The following is a 20,005-nucleotide window of genomic DNA, read 5'->3' as shown; positions in this document are numbered from 1 at the left end:
AATATTAGGGATCAAGTACATGCCGTAAAATGCTCTGAGAGCTATTGTTTTGGGATACACTATATCATCATGTAATTTGAGTTTCAATATTGAATTTTGGCTGGTGAGATGGAATACCCCCATGATGTTTTAAATACCACAAGGCTTTTTGAAAATTTTCAATTGATGGTTTATTTATTTGAGACATATATCTAAGAACAGATAAACACAAATGTCCGCAATTAACATCTTTGAAGTTTTGAACACGGGCATTATTGTAATAAAGATTAGGTGATTTTAGATATTTTACTAAATTTTCAGGTGGAACACCTCCAAATGAATCAAACACAAATGCCTCGTCGTTTAAATATTTAAGATAACAGATCCAGTGAGTGCCCTGATTTTTGTACTCATCCAAATTAACAATGCCACACTCTTTGTTGAGTGGTTGTTCCGGTAAAGAATCAGACATGTACACACCTCTAAAATGTTTGATGCCCAGTGGCTTGATTAAAGCTTCAATATCTTGGTTTGTAAGCGGCTCTTGTTTTTTTTAAACTTATTCATGGCTCTCTTAACACCTTTGCCTTTTTTCTCCATGGCCAGGTTATGGCGCCTCTGCTCATCTAATTCTGCCCTATTTTTCTTGGCATCTATTACTGTTTTTGCTATGGCAGCTGATCCCCCAGCCAAGCTCCCCACAGCCCCGAGTGCTGCTAAGATGGCAGGGATGGTAAATATGAATCCCCCTGTATGCAATTTTTTCCTGGATTGCTGTAATTTTTTTAATTGGGGGGTACTAAGCAACAATTTCATACCATGTCCCTTTGCAATACAAGAGCTTTTTTTCTTGCGCTGCTTTTTGGTCAAAAGGCTATCAATAGTTTTAAGAGATTTGAGACCTGCATAAGGTATTTGATACATAACACCCTTGGCCTTCATCGTAGGTTTATTATATACATATTCACAGCCCCCACCCCAGTTTTTGTTTGGTGCTCATAGCTATGGTGGTCCCCAATGCTGCTATTTTTTCACTCAAAGAAGCATCTTTGCTTACAAATCTACCAAATGCAGCCTCTTCTAATTTCTTGTCTGCAACATGTCTCTTGTCAAGGTCGGTATGTGTGTTGTATGCTATGTCATGGTCTCTACAAGCAGCATCTAGGGGATTTACACCAGGATCACCTCTGTTTAATCTATGATCCAATTTTGTACCTGGACCACAATACTGATAGCCTGGAATGTGTAGTTCAAATGGCAACTTGTTTATAATGTCATTAACAAGCCCCCGACCCTCAGAAATATTCCAAAATTTAGGTGGTAGAGTATTAATAATTTTTATAAGATATCCAATCCCCTTAGGGTCATTCACTATAAAATTAGACAATTTGGTGCTTATCATGTCCATAATTCCAACCTTTTCATTGTAAAAATTGTGGTTCCCAGCATTTTCCTCCCCAGCTATTACCAATAACCTATCTACAAGTTTCCTGACATCATCAACCCACACAAATTCTTTAGGCAGAGTGTTGTATTGTTTGATTCCACTGCCTGTCTTGATCTGTGACCATATGGGCTTGATTAAATTATTGTATTTTGCTCCACTGCTCGACTTGACTCTTTTTTGTGTGGGATCATTGTTCTGGTATAGAGCATCTGATTTTATTAATATTTCTTTGTAATGTTCATAATCTTGATCTGTATAGCTGCCAGGTCTCTTCCTAGTCATCAGTTCCCACAATCCAGGTGTGCCGGGGTACTTAACAAAAGCACCTTTTTCTCCGAGACGAGATTCTGAATAAACAATGATATCATCCCCCATAAAAGTTACTCTGAAATTACCGATTCTATGAATAATGCTGCCATCAAGCTCTGTGTCGGCATATAAGCCAAACACCTCATCTTTGTTGTCTTTAGGTGTGGTTAAATATTTTTGAGCAAGAAGACCCAATTCAATAGGATCCAGAGTAGCTTCAATTCTTCGAGGAGCAACAGGACTAGGTGTATGAATACTGGAAAGTGGGGTGAATGGATAATCTAATATGTTCCTTGCAGCTACAGGTACAAGCTCTGTGATCAAATCTTGATTTTGCTCTGTAACAGTTTTGATATTCTTACCTAAATTATTAATAGCATCAATGACAGGCTGTTCTGTTTGCTTGTGTTTTTCATAAATTCCACGGTTCTCCGATTTCCATCCCTTAAATCTTTTTACAAGATAATCTCTTAACTTAAGATCATCAATGACTGGTCGTTTCATGGTTGTTTATTTATGTCTCAACGTCTAGAAAATCGTTGATTTTATTTCTGTATTTGCCAGTATTAGGTGTTCTTGTCATATCAATTGTGACAAACCCATAACTGTCCTGGTTCCAGCACTTGCTGCAAAATTTGGAAAAATCATTGTAGCTCAAGTCCCCACCTACATATTCATCATGTATGTGTTTGAGGTTGGTATGGTCTTGATGAAACACACATATAAAATTGCTGTTGTCTCGGATCAGTTGCTTCGGAATTTTAGAAAAAGTCTGTGCCAGGTAGAAGCAATCAATATTTTTGTGTCGGCCCTGTGTAAAGAAATTTCTAACCTTGTTTTGATTATCCAGTATAACGTCATCAAACACAACAACAGAATTATCGAGACATTCATGAAGTGGCTTAACATCTGGTACAAAAGTGGCAATATCCAATCCATCATATAGCTTCATCAGCTGCTGATATTTTAATTGTTCCAAGCTCTTAGAGAAGACATACAAGTGCCTGTTTTTCCAGTCTAACCAGTTGGGTGCTAATAAAAAATTATCAACTACTAGTGTAGTTTTACCACAAGCCGATGGCCCAACAATAAGACACCTAATATTATCAGGCAGCAAGTTGCCATTTCTCTTATTCTGCTGTTCAGGTTCTGGCAGCCTTTTTATAACATCCCAGGTGCTCATATTATTATTTTGTCTGCATTGATCCAGCTGTTTTCCGGATGACCCAGCCATTTGACAAATAACTTGTTGCCTTTTCTGCGGATGATTTTTTCTATGAGATATGTGTCAGGCTGTTTAGTTTTGCTGAGCTCTTGTTCATAGAACCTGCCTTTGAGAATTTCTCCTCGGTGATCTTTTATTATATATGTGTTAAGGGTCCCAGGTTTAACTTGAACTACTGTAAATAATTCGGTGCTCCAGTTTCTGGTAAAGCCTCTCTTGAATAAGTGCTTATATTTGCTGATTCTTACTTGATCACCCACCCTGAATTTGGCCCTTCTTGTTGTTGGCTGGTATCTAGGATAATAAACAGTGCTGATCAATTTTTGCTCATCAGATGAAGTTACTTCAGAGGGTTTCATGTTGATTGTGGAATGGACCGAGTTGTTATATTTATGTAGAAGTTCTGGAAGAATATTAATCCATTTATAATTACCTTGGAGTGTAAATTGTTTATACATAAGATTTTTTAAGGTTCTGTTGAATCTCTCTACAATTGAGGCTTTGAGGTCACTGTAACTCGAGTAATGTTTTATTGCCTGGCTTTTAATAAATTGTTGGAACACAGAATTATAAAATTCTTTGCCATTATCTGTTTGCAAATAGCGCGGAGATCTTCCTGAATGATTGATGATTGTCCTGAAGGCTTCTGTAACACATTTTCCAGTCTTGGATTTGAGTGGCACAGCCCAGGCAAATTTCGAAAATGTGTCTATGACAGTGAGTAGATACTTGTAGCCCTTGTTGATTTTGTCTAAGTTTTTCAACTGTCCACTTGCCATTTCAATCAAGTCGCTCTGCCATAAATCATCTATGCCCTTTGTGACTACTGGGAGTCTCTTAAAATTATGTCTGGCTTGTCTGTGTAATTCATCAACAATAATTTCTCTAGACATAATATGTAAACAAGAATATTGCAACTATGGGGTGTTCAGCAGCTGATACTACAGGATTTTCTAAATATAACTTGTCCCCTATTTGTATTTTAAATTCCAGAGTGCCATCATCTTCAACATAAGATGTTTCTAATGTATTGGGGTCTGTAAAATCCTCTAATTCTACACTGGTGATTTTTACTTTGTTGTCAGCATTTGTTATTGATAAGGTGGGGTAGTGGTGTGCCTGTGGCTGATGCCAATATTTGATCTTGATTGGTCTCAATGTGCCCCCAACAAAAAACTGGTAATAAAATTGTGCAGGGGACAGCATATATATTTTGCCACCTGGTGTAAATGGAGAATCATATTCTTTGTTGGGGATGCTGTACAATTCAAGAATTACTGTATGTTTTGGATTCTCGATTATGCCTGTTATTTCCTTTTCTGCTGTAAGCAATCTGCTTGTTACAGATTCAAGGTGCTCATTGATGGTCCTAACAACATCATCATGGCCTGGCTTTATTTTTATGTCCACAACAAGTTTCTTGTATTGTTGCACAATCTCTTGAAGCTGGGTGGCAAAAACAGACAGAGCATTTGCTTGATTGGATTCCATGGTCCCTAGCTGTTGCTTGATATTAGCTATAATTTGTTGCAAATTTTCAACAACTGCCAATTTTGAATTTTGAGCAGTAAGATCATGGACCTGTCTTCTGATATCCTCAAACAGGGCATGCAGTTTATTAATATGTTGATTGGTTGGAAGAGTGGCCACTGTCTGAGTGAGTTGTTTGATCTCTGCTTGGATATTCTTGATATCTTCTGATTTCAATATCCTATTCACAGCTCTCTTAATATTTTTAAGTTCCTGTGATGTGGGAAGATTTGAAACAGTATTCTGCAAAAATTCAAGTGCCAATTTTACATTGTTTAATTCAGATGCATCAGCCACATTTTGCATGGCATTTTGGAGCAGGGCTATATCTGCCTGAGAGGGTGTGGATTGTTGTAAAATTTCAAGTTTTGTTTGGATATCATCGATCAAATGATGAAAATGAGATAGCTCAGATTCGGTGTTGAGGTTTTCAAGCTTTGTGATTTGTTGCTGGACACTGACAAGGGTGTCTACAATACCGGGCAGGCGGGATTCTAGTACATTTGTCAAATCATTTTGCACTGCTGCTATTGTACCCTCAAGATGGGTTATGGAACTTTGAATTTTTCCAAAATCTTCATATGTTTCAAGTTGCAGCTTGATGTTTGCTACACTCCGAGTTATTGCATTCAAAGCATCAGAAGATGGCAAGTTGTTCATAAAATTTTCAAGTGTCTCAATTTTTTCTTTAACCTCGGCTATGGCATTGTGCAGAGGGTCCAGGTTAGGTATCTGGAGTGATTGAATCTGTTCTTTTAGAGTGGAAATGACTAGATCAAAATCTTCTTGTGATTTTATGCTTTTGACAATTGTTTGGAGTTGTGTCTGGACATTATTTATTTGCTCTTCCAGTTGCTGTTTCAATTGCTCGGAGTTGGTAGCCTGGGTCTTAAATTTGGCTTGAAGAGCTGCTACAGCTTCTTCTAAACTTTGAAAATTATCTAATGTTGCCAAATCAGTATATTTCTGAAGCAGCACTTTGAGTTCAGAATCAATTTTAAGAAGAGGGTCCATGCATTGTGATTGTAAATTTGTAATTTCTAGTTGAAGACTGGCATTGAGTGTGGTTTGTAAAGCTTGTAAATCACTTCTTAATTTCTTGACTCTGACATCAAGCATCAGAATCTCATCACTGTGATCTTCATGTCTTGTATGGCCAAATATATCATTAGGCATTTTTATTTTAATGGTTATTTATTATAGAGTATCTGATTCTTAATTCTATAAAAAAAGGTATAAGCTTGTCATAGGATCCAGGGACCTCAATATATAAGCAGTCACCAGCAGAAACAGTATATACAGTGCCAGAAATCATGTTTGAGTGCTTAATTCTATAAATATTTCTCCCTACTGAAATCTTGACATCACCCTCAGGGGTTGTAATAAATTGCAATTGCCCACCTACAGGTAATTGGTAATGATTTAAATTATTGTTAAATATGTACAATGTTTTGCCTGTTTCATCATCATTATCTGTAAGTATGCTGTTCAGATGAATAATTAACAAGCCACTCAGTTTAGATATCATATCAGAAGAGGGTTGTGGTGTCGGCAGGTCCATAATAGCCTGTTTTTTGAACCCAAATAAGTTCATAGGCATGTTTATTTATTTCAAATCATGCTCTGTAATTGGGCATTGTTTGCCACTTTTCAAATCACAATGCCCCCAAGGTAGAGTATGTGTGCCACATGACAAAATGCATCTCTTATCATCATGTGGGTCCAGAGCCACTTTTGTTACAATATTTGAAGTCAACAAGTGATTCTCACTCTGAATTCTATTTTCTGATGTTCTGATTGAACTCTGTGATTTGATGCAATTTTTGTAATCTTCAAATACAAGCTCTTTTTCAACAGTTACTCTGCCAATGCCCTTGGCCTTTTTGGCAACAGCACCACTACATGTTTCAAAACTGTACATCTTGGCTCTTAACCCAGCAAATGCCACAATAACATCACCAAGTGTCTCATCTTTTAACTTGCCAGGCACCTTTTTGTTGTGGGGTTGAATTCTTGTATGTTCACTGGTATCAAAGTATTGAAACAATTCAGGCTGTGACATATCTTGATAAACATCTTCTGTTTGAATATCAAGAATAAAACTATCCGTGTCCATGTACAATAATTTTACACGATCACCATAAAAAGGTTTCAGCACGTCATAATATAATATTAACATATGTAATTTGGACAATTCCAATATCACAGCCCCTACATAAATAGGTTTATCAAACTTGATCTTTGTTTTCATCATGTTGAAAAGTGCCATGTACTCATCATAAATTCTTCTGTAATTGAAGTTGGGCTTTGCAACCAATTTTTTGCTCCGGCTGGGGTCAGTAATTATTTTAACATCGGTATGTTTCCTGACATTTTCAATTGTTTTGCCATACACTGAATTCACCATCAATTTAAACAAGGCCTTATCAAATTGGCTCTTTGCAGATGTTCGAAGCTCCGTGTTTGTATCAATGTATGGTTTCAACCATTCTGAGTGCCTGAACCTCAAGACTTTGCCAACTTTGGTCACTTGGACACCATGTTTCATCAGGAACTGGAGGTTTTTATAATATATGACATAACCCTGTTTCGGCTCCAGTGTCATCATGAGCTTCTTCTGTTTAGAGCCAGGTGAGCACTGAACCTCGGGAATTGGGGGCAGATCAGAAAATTTGTTGTGCAAATGATCTGGAAATATCAGTTCAGTCTCTAAGAAGAGGCCATATTCACTGTCATCAAAATTCTTAAGATCTTCAATATTGAAATCTTCAACCCACTCAAGCCCTGCATATGGCAATTTATCCATCATAGCATGACCATAGAGGTTGTTTGCATCTACATACAGTATATAATTTGATGGCCGTGCTGGATCATAATCAGGCATATACTTGTTATTTGCTCTGGCATATCTCTGGGAACATTGCACCATCCCACCTCTTATACATTTCTCCATAAACAGATACATATCTTGATCGTGGATCAGATCCAATTGCTTTTTGGTGTTGAAAAACATTGCAGACCATGCTAGGCCCGGGGCACTGTAAAAATACACTGGGTCCAGTCCATAATTTTGCATGGAAGATTTTCTGAATGCCTGCAATATATCAGCTAAGAGGGTGACATCAAGTTTCAAATAAGCCATGTGATAATCACCAAATGTCTTGCATTTTAAACTGTTCCACATCAATTTGGCATGGCGATAATCATCATCACTGATTCCAGATCCTCTGATTTTGCTGTAAAATGCTTCTTGTGGTGGCAAGGAACACTCATCAAATTTAGAAAAATCTGTAACATAGTCGTATGGATATACACCCTTTCGCCTAATTAATTTCAGGTCCTGATTTGGAAACAATGCACGTGTGATTTTGAATTGATCATCAGGTAATTGAGTGGCCAGTGTAGCCAGGCTAGCAGGTAAAAATCTGTAAGAATCAAGAAATCTTATGTGAATAGGAACACCATCAACTTTAATTATCTTGCTAATAGATATATATTTTTCATCATTTTCAGCTAAAATATTTAAATTCTGCTTCTCAAACCCCTCGTACCTGATCAGATGATGGAAATCATAATTGGATGCTCCATGGCAGAATATGGGGATAAATCTTGGTCTCTTGATCTGAATATTACAGCTATTACACAGGGCCATTAAGAATTTACCATCTGTATGAGAATGGTGATGAACCTTGATATTTGTATCTGAAAATTCAGAATCACATACCGGGCATTTTTCTGCATTGTTGAAATCTTCAATCTGTTCCTCTGTTAAAGGCAACATAGGCTTTGATATTAATAAGATGTTAGATGCTATGTCACGGCACACATTTTCTATTCTATGTGCAAATTCTTTGATGGCATTTGGTCCCTTGTATGAATATTCTTTAATAACAACACCATCCCGTATAACCATAAAACAAAAGCTGGAAGGTTCATGTAGCTGGTATGGTGTAATTGAAGATTCTTCTGGATCTGGGCTACAGAATGCAAGAGATTTGAGGTTCGATTCGAAATCACAGACAATATATACAGGGTGTTCCAACAAGGCTTCATACTTTTTGAATTTGCAATTTTCACTTGGATTGGGCATCACCATATGAACAGGTTTATGGTTGCCACAATATTTCAGATGCTCAATTAACTTGTTTTTTGCAATTTCTGCATTTTTTTCACGAATCCCATTTACCATTTTTTGACCATCAAATACAGTTAAACATCTTCTGCACAACTTGAATATTGTATTGGATTTGTCTAGTTGTGTTCTCACCAAAGCTTCAAGATTATGTATCAGAGTATAATGGTATGTATCATCCCCTTCAATTAAGAGCAGATCAATCGGAATTGCAGCTTCATCATCAATTGTACTGATTCTGAGAGGTGCTATCGGGCAATTGCCAGTGGAACAAATAAATACATTAATAGATAATTGTTTGCCATTGATATGCCTGGCCTTTTTTTCAAATTTATCAATATTCTGAACTGACATTGGATATTCCAAACCCTCCATTACATCGTCAAAAAGATGTTCATGTTGTTTGTAATAAGTTATTCTCTGAGGATCCCTTGAAACTGGATACAAAGCAGCTAATATACACCACAAAAAGCATTTCTGGTCGGCATTTTTTATATTGACCACGGCTCTTTTGTTTTTGATATTAGCAGGCAATGGCACATAAGTAGATCCTTGTAATGGGCTGAATTCAGAAATATTAACATATAACTTGTGTGATGAACCGCATAGGCTCCATCCTGATTCTTTTGCCGCAAATTCAGTGTGTTTAATGTTCAGTTGATTTATCAAGCTGCTTATTATTGTGTCTGAATTTGCGTTTGAATATACCGGTACAGTTTCTGTTACGTGGGGCTGTGTAAATTTTGTGCCGTTTGGTTTCTTATATTGTACAAACAATTTGAGGGAGAGCTTATAAGAGCCATTTTGTTTATTTAGAATTGCCTGCACATTAGGATTTACACTGTTCAAGAAATTCTCAATGCCACATCTTGGCTCTGATACAAACCGGTGATCCCTTAATTGGCCGTTAAAACTGCTACGGATGGGTTCATAGCGTGGCTGCTTTGCTGCTCTAGCATTAAGAGGTGCTTCATGCTTCCTTTTCAGACCAGATGTGGATGGTTGTGAGGGCAATGCTGATGACTGTACATAAGAATTACACTTATGCCATTTGTAATATGCATTGCTTAATATTTTATGGCATCTTGGACACATTTTTGTGGCTTTTCTGCATTTCTTAGAGTTACAAATACGGCAATGCCTAGCCCAATGAGAACTAGATATATTTTTATTGCATTGGTCACAATATTTTTGATTCGGCATTTTTTTTTCTTGTTGTTTATTATATACAATTTCCTGGGCTTCAATTCAAAACTTTATACTTAATAAAAAATATCAGTTGGGTTCAGCAGTTAGTGGCTGAGCTGGTGCTTTTATACCCAAACAACAGCAGTAACTAGGTTTTGGTGATAGTTTTGCTGTTATACAACACACAAACCTCAACTGTTTATCAACTAGCAGTTAATATCTTATGTGTGGGCAGTTGTATATATTTCAATCTTATATCAGGACTCGAACCCAGAGCCTCTTGCTTACAAAGCAACAATATTAACACGTCTCCAAATGGAATATATCCATATTTTACTGGGTTCTGAGACCCTTATACAGACAAAATTGGATTTTGAACTGTGATATTATTCTCCCAAGTCTTGCCTATGTTCATATTATCAGAATAGAATTGCTTTCAGCATGAAGGGGGTACAGTTCATTGCCACTGTGTGAAAATATGTTTTTATCTCAATAATCTTTGTTACACTTTTACATGTTGCATGTTGCATGTACATGGCCTCTTCAGTGAATCATACAGAAAAATCATTAATGCCCCCTTCTAGCGTGTCTCTTGCGTGCCGGCAAGGCATGGAGGCAAAACATTAGTCTTTTGATAGATTCATGCATTTCCGAGCTATAATTGCTTACCCCAAGCAATGGAATTGATCAGAGATTGGAAAAAAGCAGGCAACAGCTCAAATTTGTATATTAAATTAGATCTGTAAGTTATAGAGCATAGAAATATTGCCAAAAACAATATCAAAAATTGACAAGTTTATAAACAACAATCACACAGATATAGCTTTTACACACATGGCCGAAACTGTCTGAGCAGAGGAGGGAGGGGGGGTTTAAGATCTGGGAGCTATCAACTAGCAGTAATTATTCAAAATCTCACTTGTGGACATATTATTTTGCCACATGTATTTCAATCTATCAGGACTCGAACCCCGAGCCTTTTGTTTACAAGACAACAATATTATCATTTTGCCATCAGGGGAGGCTTCATATTTTATGAGGACTTAAACCCAAACCTCCACACCTGAAAAATTAGGGTATAAGCCCCTCTTGCCATTGTCTTAAGTATAAGTAAATCTATCTGTTGAGCCCTCGCCTTTTCTACACTAGAAACTCAGAATTTCTTAAAAATCAGAGCATATCACACCTGAAGAATTGAGGTACAAGCCCCATCTTGGCATTGTTTTAAGTGTAAGCAAATCTGATTGTTCAATCAAATAGCCTCGCCTTTTCTTCTGAGAGCCCTCACCTTTTCTACACTAGAATCCAAATTCTTAAAAATTCAGAGCATATCACACCTGAAGAAGTGGGGTATAAGCCTTTTTTGCCTTTGTTTTAAGTGTGGGTAAATCGGATTGTTCAATCAAATAGCCTCGCCTTTTCTACGCTATAAGTGCGCTGTCCATAGTATCAATTATACTACTAACAAAAAAACGCGTATTTCTTCCATTGAGCCCCACTATACACCTGCCAAGTTTAATGGAAATCGGAGGGACACAGGGGTCAGATCCTCACTTCAATTTGTCCTCATCTTGACATTTGAGGGGGTTTTGCCCCTTAAAACCGTTTTTTAGCCGAAACAAAAAAACGCGTATTTCTTCCATTGGGCCTCACTATACACCTGCCAAGTTTAATGGAAATCGGAGGGACACAGGGGTCAGATCCTCACTTCAATTTGTCCTCATCTTGACATTTGAGGGGGTTTTGCCCCCTAAAACCGTTTTTTAGCTGAAACAAAAAAACGCGTATTTCTTCCATTGGGCCTCACTATACACCTGCCAAGTTTCATGAAAATCGGAGGGACACAGGGGTTAGATCCTCACTTCAATTTGTCCTCATCTTGACATTTGAGGGGGTTTTGCCCCCTAAAACCGTTTTTTAGCCGAAACAAAAAAACGCGTATTTCTTCCATTGGGCCTCACTATACACCTGCCAAGTTTCATGAAAATCGGAGGGACACAGGGGTTAGATCCTCACTTCAATTTGTCCTCATCTTGACATTTGAGGGGGTTTTGCCCCCTAAAACAGTTTTTTTTAGCTGAAACAAAAAAAAATCACGTATTTCTTCATTTGGGCCCGTTTATACACATACCTGCCAAGTATCATGGAAATCGGAGGGGGACACAGGGGTCAGATCCTCACCTCAATTTGTCCTCATCTTGACATTTGAGGGGGTTTTGCCCCCTAAAACCGTTTTTTAGCTGAAACAAAAAAACACGTATTTCTTCCATTGAGCCCCACTATACACCTGCCAAGTTTCATGGAAATCGGAGGGACACAGGGGTCAGATCCTCACTTCAATTTGTCCTCATCTTGACATTTGAGGTTTTTTTCCTAACACCGTTTTTTAGCTGAAAAAAAAAACACGTAATTCTTCCTTTGGGCCCCACTATACTACCAAGTTTCATGGAAATCGGAGGGGGACACTTAGATAACCTCCCTTGTTAGTCTTACACTTTGTAATTATTTAACACTGCATATATTATAATGTTTTATTTTAATTTGTAAAACTGTAACTGTAGAACAATTGTATAATATTTGTATAACATTTCTATCTTGTTATATGTGTTAAAGGTTTCATCCTGGAATGGAATGTGTCACATTTATGTGTGTTTTCATTTCCAATACATTCGAATGAATACATATTCGTTTCAATGGCAATTACAAAATCACCTCTGACATGTGTGCACATTAGCCGATGCGTAGCAAAGTATTTTTGGAACAACACTTGAAAAAATTCTTGTAGGACTAACGAAAAATTTCTTTGTAATCGAAGATCATAATACCTTTTAAGGTGTGGTAATATTATAATGGGATTGAGATACGAAACTCTCGGATCCGGATCCAGATCCGAAACTTTCAGACACGGATCCGATTCCGGAATTTTCGGATCCGGATCCAGATCCGAATCTTTCGGACCCGGATCCGGATCCGAAGTTTTCAGACCCGGATCCGGATCCGGAATTTTCGAATCCGGATCCAGATCCGTAACTTTTGGATCCGGATCCGAACGGATCCGGATTTTTCGAATCCGGATCCGTTTGGCCATCCCTAGTACAAAAGAGGTCCAACAATTCGTGAACAATCTGGAAATATTCCGATTCATATCCTGAAACATTCCCCTTTCTTTAAACTGATGATAACTTTTTTGTCTTCCTTCCAGCTGCTGCTGTCCTTCTTTTCCGCTTTTGGAGGACTCGTCTCTCTGCTGCTCCTGCTGGTTCCTTTGGGACGACAAACCATCGTCTTCCCCGAGACCATCCCCCTGGGACTGGCTTGCGACGGCGGAGGTTCCGGATTCGCACTGACGCCCGACCAGAGCGTGCCCTGCAACGTGCAAGAGGACATGAACCTCCCTGTGAACGTGGCCGTGGACACTTGCGGGTTCTGGTGCCGCAAAGAGGACATCGAGGACGTGGATCTCGGTGGCGAAGAGCGAACGGAGGTGGTGTTTGCTCTCCCGGGTGGATCTGCGAACATCGACATGAAGGAAGGTCGCTGGGAGGCGCTGGAGAAGCGGGATTTTCAGGACACCTTCTGGAGGATGGCTCCGGACTCTTTCTTCTTTCCGGCTCCGTGGTACGTCAACTTCAGCTGCAGCGTTGACGGCTGCTCTTTTTCCGTGTTCAACGAGTACTCAGAGTCTGACGTAGGAGACGTGAAGATCAACGCCATTCTTCAGCAAGACAACTCGTCCACTTCCCTGACGACAGCCAAGGACCCGGACGCCGTGGCCTGCGCTACGGAAATTCCAAAAGCCGCCGTAACCATCCTGAAGCATTCGAAGAACCTGAAGCTCTTGACTTTGGAGCAGTGCGAGCCTCGGTGCCTCGTCACGTTGTCCAGAGAGTACGTGTGTTCGAATCTGCAAGAGGTGGAAGAGTTCGACGTTAGCCTGACCTTCTGGTCGTACCTGAGCGTGAGGGTGGCCATCGGGATAGTGACCAGCATCGCGTTCGCCATGTTCGAGGGAGCCGTCATAGCCATCCTCCGAGAGCACAACGGCGACTACGGCCTGCAGCGAATCTACGCCACCATCGGGGGGATGATAAGCTCTCCCCTGTCGGGGATGCTCATCGACTACGCCAGTCAAGGGATGAAGAGGAGGAACTTCATGTAAGTTGATACTTTCTATGTCTCCGAAATATTCTGTGTATGCGTAAAACGCTCTGGCGTTGATAATTGATAATAAATTGTTGAGAGAGAATTGATAATGAATTGTTTAAAAATTAATTGAACTTACTGCTGCATAACAATGAGTGGGGTCTATATTGTAAAATCACGTGGCAATTCAAGCTAAGAGATTACTCTTATTTTGATATTATTGGTACGTATTAAAGAATTACGTAAACATGTTCTTTAGCAGTAATACTGATTTTGAAAATGATGTTAATATTTTCCGTTATTAAAATCGTAAATATAGAACATGGTCATGTTTATTTTATTATTGAGGTGTGTTTGGAAAGTAGGGAGATTTCGGTGAAAAGTTAGGGGACGCCACAAATCCACGTCGCCTGGGTGAAATTTTTATCTTGAGCCGCCCCTGTTCTTAGGCACGTTTTGTTGGTAACCGTCTTTGCTTAGTTACATACGCAGGAGGATCCTTCCATGACAAATGAACCAATAAAAAAATATTCTTGAACCTTTAGGGTTCCGGATAAAAACAGAGGAGAACTAGAACACCAATTTGAGATCTGTGGGTTAAATAGTTTTAAATTTGCAGCTGTTTAAAGATTTCAAAATGTTGTTAAAATATTAGGATTGTTGAGTGTTTGGAAGTCAATAGCTCTAGAACAAAATGCCCCCAAAATCTGAAATTTTACAGTTTTTGTCAAGTTCACGGGCTCTACCACTGTACCAAAAATTATAAATTTCCGAGATGTCAAGGTTCAGACAATTACTGCTTGATTTGACACGAAATTGCCTAGGAAGGTATTACTCGAGGTTATAACTTCACTCTTGCCAAGCTTTAAAACGAAAAGTCTGACAGTTGAAAATATATTTAAATGTAACGCTGACTGCTTCAAACGAAGTCCTTACGATAGCCCCGAGCACGCTCCTGTTTGCTCGCAAAGGCTCATTTTTCGGACGAGCGTGGAACTAAAAAGTGTCTCTCTGTTGCAGGCCCGCCTTCTACCTGTACGCCGGCCTGAAGATCGCCACCGCCTTCCTCATCCTCTCCATCAACCTGGACTTCAAGCCTCCCGCCAAGAACATCGTCTCGGACGTCTTCTCCATCCTCAAGAACGTGGAGGCCCTCGCTCTCTTCGTCGCCATCTTCGTCCTCGGTAAGAGCTTCTCTGGGTATTTATTCCGAGGAGGGGGATAACTGGCCAACCCTGATTTGGTCAGTGAGCAGAACCATACCATTCGGGGCCGACGGTTGCATATAAGCTGTACAGTCACGGACACTGCCGGCATGTAATGAATACATTGACTTTCAATGGAATCGTTACAAGCCGGCAGTGTCCGTGACTGTACAAGAGGGCAGGATTGTTAAAAGTCCAAGAATCGATACATGTTAATGGGTTCTATTGGGTTCTCCAACAGAACCGGAACCTATTTTCTCTTATAATTTAAATTCGGTCCCAAGTTGCTTATTGTTTCATTGAAAAAAAGTTTCCTGAATCATATTTAAATTCATTCGGACCGAATTGAAATACTTTACAGATAAAAAGGTTCTTTACGGTCCAGAACCCATTTACGTTTGCTAATTTTCTCTCCTGGACCGGAATTGAATTTATTTAAAATTCCTGGATCTTTAACAGCCCTGCCAGAGGGGACAGCACAAAAAATTTAAAGTTGACTACTCTAAGTATCAAATATGGCTAATTGTGACAAGCTAGATCTAAAATAATCCTCCCTCAGGTTCTGTTTTCTCCTCTAATTTGCCTTCACAGCGTCGAAGTCCTTGCCAGACTAGGAATGGATTGATTCATTTGGTTTATTTTACTTCGCTTTTTTGCCACTTTTGGCTAATCGCGAAGATGAGAATGAGTGATAAGATGAAATTGATGAAGATGCCCTGACAAAAATACCCATGTCCAGGTCTGAATTCGAACCAGAAACCCCTGGCGTCGTAGCGCGCTGTGTTAATAAATTCGAAACAGGGTAAAGCTTCAGTCACCGGTAAATAATTTTCACAGGTGTTGCACATGACCACATATCATAATACACTACTTTGAATACGTACACAGAACAGTGTTTAAAAGTCCAAGCAACTCATCAGTGCATGGGCTGGAGTTTGTTAAGTCCACTGTCTCAGGTTGCGAAATCATTGAAGACTGGGGGGGGGGGGGGAAGGAAGATCTTAATCTACATACACAAATATATATACTGCTGGACAAAGAAAACCGGACACTTTAATATTTGACATCTGAATTGCAATTACTTACGAATTACGCTCTCAGTTTGGTAGTTTTCTGTAACTTTCGCTTTTGTTCTAATTTAACTTATTAGTGTATCTAGAACATCCTCAAAGTTTGTTTTCTGTTGAATATATTTCCAATAATTTAGTTAGCCTTCGAATCAGAATGTATGCGTTATCACAAAAAATGCAAGTGTCCGGTTTTTTTTGTCCAGCAGTATATTTTATGTGTGTGTGTGTGTATTTGTGTGTCTGTGTGTGTATAGTGTATACATTATTATGATAAGGATATTTATAATGTTATTAAATATAACTGAAATAATTACTAAATAATTAAATAAAACATTATTATTAAATAGACATAATGGAATTAATTCGTTACTTACATATCAGATATAAAGTAAGAAAGTAATTCCTTTGCGAATTAAATGGTTAAAGATGTCAATAAATTACGAAATACTTTTATTATTACAAGCTTTTGCTCTATTAATATAAAACTACTAGAATATATAATTATATGTGACTTATATTCTTGTTTTGCTTTTCTTGTGCTCATATTTTTATTAATGGAAAGTATATCTGTTAATGATCTCTTGAAAGAGAGACAGAGAGAGAGAGAGAGAGATAAATCATTCTGCACTCACAACCACACTATTGTATTTTGTTCTTAGTAACTAGTTGCTAATATTTTGTTGTTATAACAAAAACTCCCCCTCCTGGAAATTTTTCTGGGGGGATTTTTGAGGTCAAGATTGTTGGTGGGAGAAATCCCCCTGTACCCCATGATTTCGCACCCTGCACTGTATACACAGAAAGGGACTAGACCTATAGTTTAAAGTGGGATCGAAACCACTGCGTGCCTCCATCCAGATGCTTCCCGGGACTCCTGGATTACAAAGCGACGACGCTACCATTGCGACATCGGGGAGGTTCTCCTCATTGTGTGAATTGTTTGAGAATGGAAAATGTATTAAGTATTTTTAATGGTAAAAAAAAATACACTCGATATACAATAGGAACTTCTCGATTTGAAGGACCCTTTCTTTGATCGCAAAGACGTATCAAGAAGTTTTACACAGGAAATTTTGTTTGCCGGATGTGATAGCGTTTCCCTGAACTTTCGTCACAGTTTTCAACTCAATGGAAAAATTCATATCACTCAAATATTACAAATTCAACACTCGGCCCCGAACTGCGGGGTTTTGGGAGTCCTTATCGCCGCCATTGCTCGTGCAGTCATACACGCGTATGTGGTAGCTCTCAAAAAAGTCAGTACGACGTCCTACAGCCAAAGTCAAAGTACATCGTTTATCTGGCTCGCTTTATTACGTGCTCGCACCTTGCACTACATGATAAATCCGATCTTCTTCTGTACGTAGTTCATACTTTCCCCGCAGATGTCACTTATTGACTGTTGCCTTGTAGTGTCCTCGCGCGGAATCTTTGAGAACTAACTCCAGGTTATTTGGCGAGAAAATCGAACTCTTTATTACGGCCATAGAAGAGAGTACCAAATATTTCCATTTGGTTTTGTTTGGTTTGAGTTGGATATAAGTCCACTTAATGCACAGTAACGCTAATCGGGACTGGACCTACAGTTTAAAGTGGGATCCGAACCACTTGTGCCTCCACCGGGTATCGAATCCGGGACCCCTTGATTACAAGGCAATGACGCTACCACTGCGCCATGGGGGAGGCCCTCCAAATATTTCCATAAGCAGCAGCGCAATAATGAGGGCGGAAACGCATGTGTCTGTGGGAAGGGGGAGGTGTACAGAATGTCGCCCTATATTACAGAGCGTGGAGAAAATAAGATGAACAGCTTTTCTTTATGGCGTTTTTGCTCATTTTGATCCTGCCCCGATGCGTAGATTAGCGCTGCTGCCTTGTAATCAAGGGGTCCCGGTTCGATCTCTGGTGGAGGCACACTGCTACGGACCGCACTTTAAACTGTGTGTCCAGTCACGATTAGTCTATTTAAGCATAAAGTGGACCATACACCTGCCCATGTCGCCCCCTCGAACTATGCAATATTTTAATGTGAACCTCCAAAAACCTCCAAAAATAACATTAACGATTTTTTTTAGACTTTGCAAAAATTTCGATTTCGTTCTTGCATAGATGAATGGATTTATTGTGGTGAGAGGCAGGCTTACAGAAGTCTGCATTCTGCAATATTGAGTAGTTTTAGAACCATTTTATATAGTTCACACTTCTCAGAATACAGAGAAATCCATTTTATACCAGGATGTCCAACAGAGAAAAAATATCAAATGAGAAGCAGGGTAGGTAGGAAGTAACGTCATGGGCGTACCTTCTGATTAGGTGTGGGAAAGCCTTGTGATAGTTCAGTGGGGAAAGAAAGAACCTCATTCCATCTCACTGTTTTATTGTATTGATGGGTATGAAAGAGGGGCGTATATAGAGTGTGCATCACTGAATTAGAAGAATTCCAACTTCCATGTCACCAATGTTCTCTGTCCCCCTTATTTCCCCTCTGTGTGGTTCAGAGACTAATAAACATGTTTTCGTACAGCAGATTTAAAACAACTACACATAATTTATTAACAAGAAATTTGCTAGAAAGCAAAGAGGGATGCTCCCCCTCCCCTCCGTAGAAGCTTGGCACTTTCGCCTAAAATATTTACTTTTTTCTTTAAGAGCATATGTTTATAATATATATCTGAGATTTATCTAAGATTTCTTTACACTAAATTTCTAAGCGAGAGTATTAGGTGGGCAACTGCCCTCTCTTGCTCCCCGTGAGCACGCCTATGAGTCACGTGTGTCATGTCTCTTCCAGGGTCCGCCTGGGGATACATCGAGAGCTTCCTCTTCTGGCTCCTCCAGGACTTGGGGTCGTCCAGCTCCCTCATGGGGATCACCATCACGGTGGGGGGCGTGGCGGGGATTCCCCTGCTGGTGCTCTCTGGACCAATCATCGACAGGATAGGCCACGCCAACGTTCTCGTCATAGGCTTTGCTTTCTACGCCGTTCGGCTTTTGGGTAAGTCAGTTCTTGGAAAATACTGCAACAATAGAACTAACAAGTAATAATACAATTAATAGTTTAACAAGATTAAGGTGGACAGATGCAAGAAGAGAAATACTAGGTTTAACAGCATGTATTCATTATCTGCTTGTAACGAGGAATGTAAAAGTTAATAACAAAACAGAATAACTATGCATTTCAGTGCATTAATTGTATGAAATGTAAAACGATAGTGAAACACAGTTTTGCTGGATATTCGCTCATCTGAACTCTCAAGTTAAGTTATTAGTGATATTAGACCTAAATTTGGAATACATTTTTTATTACATTATAATAGGTATTATTGTGTAATAATAATCATAACATGATCATAATTACAGAAAGGATTTTAAGGTGCAAAATTATTGTTGGAAAAGGGAGAAAAAGGTTCTGAAAATGTTTTCAAAATGGTGCTGATAAAATTCCTTTATTCAATGTTCTCGGGCGGTTTCTAATGGGTGGACTGGAGGTGCAAGTATCGTCCCATAGGACACGGTTTTTCTTGTGGAGAAAGTTTCTAGGTAGAAGAGTTACTTAGATGTGGAGGTTATTTGAAAGTATTTTGCCCCCTAAAACTTGGCTGGTGCGCGGGATTTGGAGGTTGTTACCTCTGAAGTGGGTTTGTTTTGCGTCCGTAGAGGGTTCGAGCGTATCGGCAGGTCGTTTTGATTGTGTTTTGGCTCCCTCGGTTGGTGATTGGTGTTTGTTTGCATGGGTTGTGTTGTGGTTTGTTTCGGCTGCTTCGGGATTTTGGGGGT

At 39.2% G+C, this 20,005-nt stretch overlaps 1 protein-coding gene across 3 annotated transcripts in view; it reads left to right on the top strand.

Annotated features, from left to right (window-relative positions):
- Positions 1-20,005, top strand: part of LOC145991312 (uncharacterized) — a 49,775-nt gene that overhangs the window by 25,704 nt on the left and 4,066 nt on the right. For all 3 annotated transcript variants that reach the window (XM_083127311.1, XM_083127310.1, XM_083127312.1), the window contains exons 4-6: positions 13,013-13,965; positions 14,974-15,137; positions 19,020-19,223. In XM_083127311.1, coding sequence (XP_082983437.1) covers positions 13,013-13,965; positions 14,974-15,137; positions 19,020-19,223 — 1,321 coding nt within the window. The remainder of the gene's footprint in view (positions 1-13,012; positions 13,966-14,973; positions 15,138-19,019; positions 19,224-20,005) is intronic.

The sequence above is a fragment of the Lepisma saccharinum genome, chromosome 8 (genome assembly GCF_977018435.1).
Source record: "Lepisma saccharinum chromosome 8, izLepSacc3.1, whole genome shotgun sequence".
NCBI classification, from domain to species: Eukaryota; Metazoa; Arthropoda; class Insecta; order Zygentoma; family Lepismatidae; genus Lepisma; species Lepisma saccharinum.
Note: the sequence above shows the minus strand (reverse complement) of the source record. Positions and strands in the feature narration are given on the sequence as shown.